This window comes from Sceloporus undulatus, chromosome 2 (genome assembly GCF_019175285.1).
Source record: "Sceloporus undulatus isolate JIND9_A2432 ecotype Alabama chromosome 2, SceUnd_v1.1, whole genome shotgun sequence".
Taxonomy (NCBI): Eukaryota; Metazoa; Chordata; class Lepidosauria; order Squamata; family Phrynosomatidae; genus Sceloporus; species Sceloporus undulatus.
Window position 1 is genome coordinate 116,948,518 of NC_056523.1, and position 8,796 is coordinate 116,957,313.

At 39.2% G+C, this 8,796-nt stretch overlaps 1 protein-coding gene across 1 annotated transcript in view; it reads right to left on the bottom strand.

Moving 5' to 3' along the window:
- LOC121920390 (teneurin-2-like) overlaps positions 1-8,071 on the bottom strand; it is a 307,628-nt gene extending 299,557 nt beyond the window's left edge. The window contains exons 1-2 of the mRNA XM_042447524.1: positions 8,052-8,071; positions 7,756-7,838 (exon numbers count right to left, since the gene is read on the bottom strand). Of these exons, the coding sequence (XP_042303458.1) occupies positions 7,756-7,838; positions 8,052-8,071 (103 nt within the window). The remainder of the gene's footprint in view (positions 1-7,755; positions 7,839-8,051) is intronic.
- Between the last annotated feature and the right edge of the window lie 725 nt (positions 8,072-8,796).

Below are 8,796 nucleotides of genomic sequence, written 5' to 3' on the forward strand. Positions count from 1 at the left end.
CCAGGCTTCCTGAGAAGTTCTGTCAAGCTTGGCTGATCACATGTTCTGCCAATCTATCATTTCATGATATCGTTATCTAATTCATGCTATCGTGAATGTCTGTCTTTCCCCTACTAATTGGTATCCTTGTATATACCCCACCATCTATAAGTTGGCTTCAATTTGTACAAAAATACAATGAAAAAATACACATAAGGAAATAATGTCTGCCCCCTACGACTACACACAACAGCATTCAGAGCAAGCACTGTATATACTCGTGCACTGACCTAAAAAACCTGAGTCAATTTATAAACAGATTAATACAGTAGTAGGCAGGATCCTGGGTCCTCTTCCCCAGCCTGGCTGTCTCCTAAAGGGACAACCAGGCTGGGGAAAGGCTTGGGGCTCCCTTCCTCTTCTACAATCCGGGTGTCTCCTGAAGTGACAGCCGGGCTGCAAAGGAGTAGGAAGAGTGAGCACTTACCTCCAAAGTTTCTTCCCCAGCTTGGCTGTCTCCTAGAGGCACAGCTGAGCTGCAGATAGGGAGGAAAGGTACTGAAACCCAAATTTTACCCTCAATTTATCCATGGCTCATCTCAAAATCCTTGTGATGACTCATGGATAAATTGTCGATGTCGACTATACATGAGTATATACAATATGCAAGTGGCATGAAACTCTCTGGTACTATCATTACAGTAGAGATGAGGAGACTGTAGTGTTCTAGATGTCACTAAATAACCAATTTAACCTGCATGACCAATGGATGATGGAGGCTACAGTCCAATTTATAGGAAAAGTTCATAATTCCTGGATTCCAGTTTCTGCATCTGTCAAAATTTCTTAATCAATTTAACCCCATGTGAATATTCACTCCAATGTCAATGTGACAATATTTTTCTTCTTCATACACAGGGGTGGAAATGTATGGCCTTCCAAGTAATGTTGGAGTATGACTGCCCTTTTTCTTCCTTCACCATTAGTGTCACTGACTATGGATAAGAGGAATTGCAGTTCACCATCACATGAAAGGCCCCAAGTTGTCCATCCCATTCTAAGCAGATGGATCACAAACTTTTTCCTTCTTCTACTGTAGAATATAATGGAATAATATGTTATCTTCATATCACTGTTATTATCCTTGTGGTATAGTTTTTAAGAGTTTCAAGTTATGATTGGGAACACCCATGTTCAAATCTCCACAATAGGGGTGACTTGTCACTATATTTGATCCTCATCTTTCTCTTGCAGCTGATTTAAGGATTGCATGGATGTATTACATGTGTGTGGATCCATGTATATTCTATGTATACTCTGGTCAAAATAGGGATATACTAACAAGCAAGCAAGTAAACAAACTCAGCATCTCAATATGTCAAACAGTAGTGTGTGGCATTTTATATAGAAAAAAGGATGGGTCCCTATCCTACTGTAGTAGTATTCTATATGTCAATAGAAGAAGATAAAGGAAGGTAGGGGATGAGAGAAGAATGGTAATAAAGGTTAATGTGAAGAGGTAGAATTATTCCATTTCAGTTTTGGGATGGAGAAAAAAGGACCTAATTTTTAACACATCTGTCAGTGTTTCTGTTCAAGTGCAAATGACCTGCAGGCTGTAAGGCCATTTACAGCCTAAGGTCTGATAAACAGTCTGTGAATCACCAGGTTAACACAGAATAAAGGGGACAGTCCAATGAGGCACACAATGTTAGACAGGGATAGGGGAGAACCTGATTCAACAGTTCAATGACTTCCAAAAAGTACAGCAAGTAATTTTGGGTATTACAACAGTTTTCAGCTTCACTGGTTGCAGAAGTGCAGAAATAACTGAGATTAGAATTGAAAAGTCCTCTGTGTAGTGAGTGGTTCAAATAGCAAACATAATTAACCATGTATGAACCCTGTGGAGGTACTCATGCGGTGAGAGATAGAGAATGTAAACTTTGCTACACATCTTGAGCCACCATCCTCATTGCTTTCCATGACGTAGAGTTCAATGTCTGCAGCAGGGAGCCTTCTCTCCTTGCGGCAGGGAGCCCACAGGATTTGGATTCTTGATTTTCCCCCAGAGGTGCAGAGAAGCTTCTCTGCTGTGAGAGACATTTGCATTCCATGCATGGAGGGCAGTAATGTGGGGTCCTGGGGCCAGTGAACTCATCCTCACTGCTCCTCAGCACATGAATAATTTGAGCTCCTGAACAAAGTATGCATAACAACTAGTGCCCATGCTGCCCTTTTAGTATGTTCAAAGCACTACTTCTCTGTGTTATTTTTCACATCAGTCCACTATAATTATCTCTATAACACAGATGCAGAGATGAGGCTGAGAGATACTGGCATATTGAAGACCACCTACCGACTTTATGGCTGAGAAAGATTTGAATAAGGGGGCTTTCTATGCTATACACTCGCTCTCCAAATAGCTTTTATAGAAGCTCATCCCTACTGGCGTTAAACTAAGGCTTAATTAATATTAACCTTTTAATTTGCTTTTATGGTATCTTATTGGAACATTTTAACTGGTTTTCACAATATCTTCAGGAATTCAGATATTGTTGTTGTTTAAAAAAATTGTGAAATATTCAAAGCAGCTTTAATTTCCAGACCTTGGAAGTCATCAGTATGACAGAAAAGCTTTCCTTTCTGGCTAGGAGCAAGACCTCAGTGAAGGGAGTGGGGAATGTACAGGTGGTGTGTCTGTAAGACAGGCAGTTCTGTGCCATTTAAAGCATGTGTGAAATTTATAAAAAGACAATCTCTAGGTGCAAAATTCTTACTGGAATACAAACAAAATCTGCACAGCATTTTTAAAGCAATCTCACACAACAAAACAATATATGTATTTCAAATAGGAGAACCCACAGGGATGGGAAAGCATTTTGGTGAAAAATTCATAAGACTTTAAAAAAACACACCCATATAAAATGGGACTAAAAGAACTGATGTGATTGCTTGTGGTGATGATGCTATGGTATCCTTAAATGGGCAGCTGAGTCTGAGTGGCCTCAGATATTCCTCTAAATGTCATCGTGAATCACTGGATGTTCATCTGTGTAAGTTAAATACATTTAAGGTTCTGGGGTGGAGGAAGAGTCCTCTCTCCACCGTGAACACCCATATGGGCAGCTGACAGAAGGCAGTGTTGGTTTCTCCCATTCCCACATTATATTGAAGGCTAGCACAATTGTCATAGAACTCTTTATTCAATGTGAGAAATTTAGATCAAGCTCTTTCTTGCTGCTCTGCACATTTAAAATGTCAGCATATCAGCAGGGATAACAGTGAAGCAGCACAGCAATTATGATTTGGAATAATTGATTTGGGTCCTGAGTTTTTCTTGTGCTGGCAATGGTAAGACCATCCCATGAGAAGATACTCCTATCATCAAGAGTGGGAGGCACGTTTCTCTCATCCCCTTTCGCCTGCTGTCCCTTGTATCTCCTGAAAATTTGTTCCATACAGTTGGGAGACCCTCCAGAATGTAGGGAGCCTGCAGAGGGCAGGGGAAATAACTGGAAATTGCCTTTGTAACCTCCAACAGATGGATTTTCCACTGGATCTAAAACCTTCCATGAAGAGTAAGATACCACCCATTTGTGGAAAGCACATTTAAGACTCAAGCCTTTAACTTCTGTGAAAGAATAGGTCATTCCATGCGTTATGGAAAAATACTGCAGCCATTATATAGATGCATCCTCAGACAGATGACAAAGACTGGTGCCATCTGTCTTTTGGCAGTACCAAAATGCATGATCTGGTTATAATTCTTTCAGTGGATTACTAGTACAAAAGTTGATACTAAATAGCCCAGCTCTTGTCAACCTGTGTCGTTTTATATTGTATATTGTTATTCGGTTGGACAATACTCAGCCTTTACATTACTACACTGATAGTAGATAGCAGCCATGGTTCACATAAGTAATTAACTATTCCTCTGTAAAAGCTTATCTTTGAAATAGATGAATATGCAACATGTTCCAGTTGCAGAAAAAACAAATTCTACAGGAAAACTTTTGGTGCTTATCATCACAGTTAATTATTTTTCCCATCGCAAATGATTGTGATTCTATTTAGATTAGAATAATGTGTTGAAATAGATCAGTAACAAGCCGTTTCCTCAAGTTCTTTGCAACCAGAACCCAACAGAGAACTCAGCGCCCCCACTAAATTTTCCTATGCACCGGCTTGAATTCAAAATAGAAGCAAAACATTTCAAGAGAAATTACTCTTAGCACGTAGATAACTAAGACAACCATGGTTTTTTGCTAAATCCACTAAGTCTTGTTAAACATCCATTGAACATTATCCTACCAAAATGGGCAATGGGAGCAAGTTTCTCATAGTAATATCAAATCATACTTTGATGATGCTATATATGCAAATACCTAAGACTGTAAGAAACAGAACACCATGAAATACTTTTCTGTGGAAGAAAAAAGGTGCTACAATCCTTACACTGCACGAATTGAATGTTTGAACATTCCCATGTGGCCATTAACTTCCTACACACACTGGGGAAAGGACTAGTTATCTTGGATAAGCTAAGCAGATGAGCCCTGGTTTAGTACTTGGGATGGGAGAACTGAAATGAATATGATCAGATGGCTTATTTCAAGGAAATGCTATAATTCAGAGGAAGGAACTGGCAAAACCACCTCTGAGTACTGCTTGCCTAAGAAAACCCTATGGAATTCATGGGGTTGCCATAAGCCCCAAGGCCACTTGAAGGCACATAGATGCATACGTCTAGGTCCCTTTCAAGCAAAGGCAAGAACATGCCATAGGAAAGAACATTCTATCTGCATTCAAAATGGCACACTAGGCCACACAACTATGGAAGGTCAGCAGACAGCATAGCCCCTATTGAAATTCCAAATGTTCTAGGGGGTATGTGGCATTTTCACAATGCTTTGTTTAGAAGCACTGATCAAAACGCAATAAACTGGCCCGAGGCATTTACAAGTGTAAATGCACCAGGGTCCGCCAGCAGACGTTTTGAAGCATTTGGAGCAAAAACATTTTTGTTTTTGTTTTAGGAATATTTGCAAAAATTGATTTTACCCTCCGGGACACCACAACATGGTAGAACTGCCCCACAGCTGCTTGAGTGCACAAAAGTGTGCCCTGGAGGGGGAGGGTTGAAAAAAATTGAAAATGATTTTTGGCCAAGGGAGCAGGGAGCACAAAAATGGCCCTGGATTGAATCAAACCACAGGCAACTTTGCCCACCCTGGTGCTATTAGCATGCCATGAAAACAATCCTAGGACCATAGCATGTTCCTCGAGGTATCTGCACTACAAAGTTATAGCAGTCTGAAACTACTTTAATGCATGGTTCTATCTGTATATTTGTGGTTTTGTGGGGGTAAAACTGTAGCTCCTCCAGCACAATTCTAAGGTCAATGTCTGGCAAATGTGGCCCCAGAGTTGCACTGAGGACCTAGAGATTGCTAGAGATGTGTTTCTCAGGTAAAAACAGTATTTTGTTATCTGCGGTTTTTTCCACATTCACGGGGGTCCTCTGCCCCTTATCCCAGCAAATGTGGAGAGACGATGTATTCATTGTTGGATTTGGGTGTTGTTTGGTTTTTTAAGGATTTACCAGTTTGTTTGTCCTTTGAGCATTTAAATTCATTCTTGTGGGAATGTATATTCAAGGTCATGATTACACAGCAAGGGGGAATGGAAATGGGAAGTTTCCCTTATCCCTATGTTCTGCATGTAATTATCTGTTTGCTGCTGCACTGTTGGTTTCTGCAAGCCTTTGTTTCATCCAGCAAAGGGTCTTCTTATCTTTCTCATGATTGGCTATAGCATATGCTCCAGTATTCACAGATGAAGCAGGGCCATGCATGGTCAAGGAATGTCATTCTGGTCAAGATGGCAAAGTGGTAATTAGGAAAACACCCAAGCTGGGAGGAGCTGCTATATTTGCTTTTGCCTGAGCCTACCAGGAAGGGCAAGACCCTATCCGTTCCTCTCCCTCCTCTCCCTCCTGTTGAGTTAACAGTGTGGCAAATTAGTTTTGCCTTTGGACTGAAGCTTCAGCAATTAAAACTGAGGACAAAAGAGGAAGAGAAAAAAACTGGGACCTTCCAAAGCAACTGAAAAAATGAGAAACATATTATCCGACTATCCTTGCTAAATCAGGTCAGTTGAGAGTATGCCGTGCACCAGTTAAGACACATCTCTCAGGTGTGACATAGGTGGGTTGTGCCATAATGTGTCCACTTTTACCAGGGACAAAATGTAGGACAAATTCAAGACCAAACCTAAGAGCAACTGCAGGACAAAACTCAGCGCAAAAGGTAGGACATTTAAGGTCCCCCTTTTCTTCTTCAATGTCCTACACTTGGGCCGATTTTTGTCCTGCAGTTGTCCTACAGTTGGTCTTGAATTGGTTCCACATTTTGTCCCTGGTAAAAGTGGACAATTATGGCAACCCACGGGTGGCTCAGTTCTAGGAACCTGGGAATTTTAGTTTTGTGAGCTTTTCCTTCAGAGAGGTCTGGTGCCATAAAAACTACAGTTCCCAGGATTTCCTAGCACTGAGCCAAGACTGTTAAAGTGGCTCAAACTGGATTATTTCTGCAGTGTGTTTTGGACCATAGCCGCAACAAAATAATTTGAGATCAGCTCTTCACCCCTTCAACAGTGAAACACGTAAGATCTAAGTTCACTAGCCCTAGGAAACTGTTTGTCCAAAATTGAGCATACCCCGCCAAAAAAAAAGTCACAAAATTTTTACTTATTTCTGTTATTGTGTTCTTTCTTTTTCTTAACCTCAAGGCATTTTACAGGCAAAGGTTTCAGGCTCCAAAAGGTAACCCAAAATCATTTAGATGATAACCAGTACCTGAGACCGGGTCATTTTTGTTACTGGAATAATTTAAACAGCTCTTTTGAAGATGCCTTTGAAACTTTCTTACTCAAAGGCAACAAACAGGATTAAATTCTTGAAATATTTTCTGAGTAAATGAATCAAGCTACTACCAATTTCTTTGGCTTTCCTGAGAAATCAACATACTAAAATTATGGTTGACTAGCAGTAGATTGCAAGGGGATCCTTGTTATAAGCATCATTATTATTGTTTGGTTCAATATTTTATGCAATAACCTTCTGCTTATTTGTTTTTTATTTAACCTTTTTTCATCCAGTGCCTAATGCAATTGTAATTTTGCCACGCAGTACATGACATGTTCCACGAGATACATGGTTTTGTCAGAATGTTTTGTAATGGCTGTTGTCCCACAGACAAATAAAAAATTATCCTTTGTCATACTAAATTTCATATACACATTGTTTTAAAAAATCTGAAAGGTTTACACTATAGAGAAACAGGTTATGGTCCTAGGAATTCAAAGTGTGGAGTACGGGGAAATACAGAAAAAAATGCTGTATTTTGATCCTCTAAAGATTGGCAACAGAATCAATGACTATATTATTTAAGGTGGATAAATGGAACTAATCATTTTTCATACTTTCATTTGAAACACTGGAAAATTTCTGTAGTTTTAGTAGCACTTCCCAAACCTCCCACACTTTCAACCTACATCTTTACAGTGGGATTTCAATGCTATCCATAAATTAATCCATTTCAAGAAAGAAGCAATAATAAACAGAAAACACTGATTTACAACACACACTTACACACACACAATGAACATGTCATACTAATTTACTTGGATGAATCAACAACTGGAAACACACAGCTAACAAGGCTGTGGATATAGTTAAAGGGAACACAGGGAAGAAGCAAGGATAAACCTAACGTATTAGCGAGTTCTTTGTTTCAGCCAGCTGCTGCCAGCCAGTCTGTCTTCTTTCAAGTCGCAGAAAGTTGAGTAGTGGAAATCTAAATAAAATAAAATACATACATTTTAGAGCCCACCTCTTCATCAGCCCCAACGTCCTCACAAACATTAACTGGCATGTTCAATAAACATCCCCCCCCCGTTCTTTTCACCTTTCCACCCACCCTGTGCACCACCCAAGCATTTAGTGTAACACAATCAACATCCTAACTCAAAAACATACTACTGGATCTACCAAGCTCATCTATATGTACTCTATGAGTGTAACACCCATACCCACACCAATAGGGCTCAGTTGTTGTATTTCTTGAAACAGTATGTCATGTGAATAGTTCAAATTAAGTGATGAATCTTGCCTTCAGTGTTAGATTTCTGCTGAATGTAGTTAAATGGGAAACCAAGTTATGCAATAAATAAATATTAATAAATCCAGTATCATATATAAGCGAATGTATAAGCAGTGGCAGTTATCAAAATAGTTTATGTAGACCCTCTTGTGTGTATGTGTATGTCTGTGGGAGGAACTTATTCAGAAAAAATGATTACAACGAATCCTTTCCAATGTGCCACAATTGCTGTTATTGTCATAAAAATAGTTGTCTTCATTGTTATGTCGTCATCATTTATACAGAGATTAAAAAACAAGTTTGTCCCTACTTAATGACTTAAAATTAATTAAAAAAAGAAAGAAGGATGGGTACAAAAGAGTGGAAAGAACTTTAGCACTGCGTTCTAACATTACCTAATTGTTCAAAAATGAGCTAATCAAAGTTAAGGAAGATCATGGACTAGTCCCCTTGCTCTCCATTTTTCATGTAAAAATTAGCACCTCAAACAATTACCTTTACACAACTACAAAAGGAATTACATGTTATATATGTACATGAAATACTACCTATGATCCAAAAACTACAAGAAAGATCAGGAAGATATTATTCAAAGACTGAAACATGCTGACAAAATAATTTGCTTCTAAGATACATTTATAATGTTATAGGG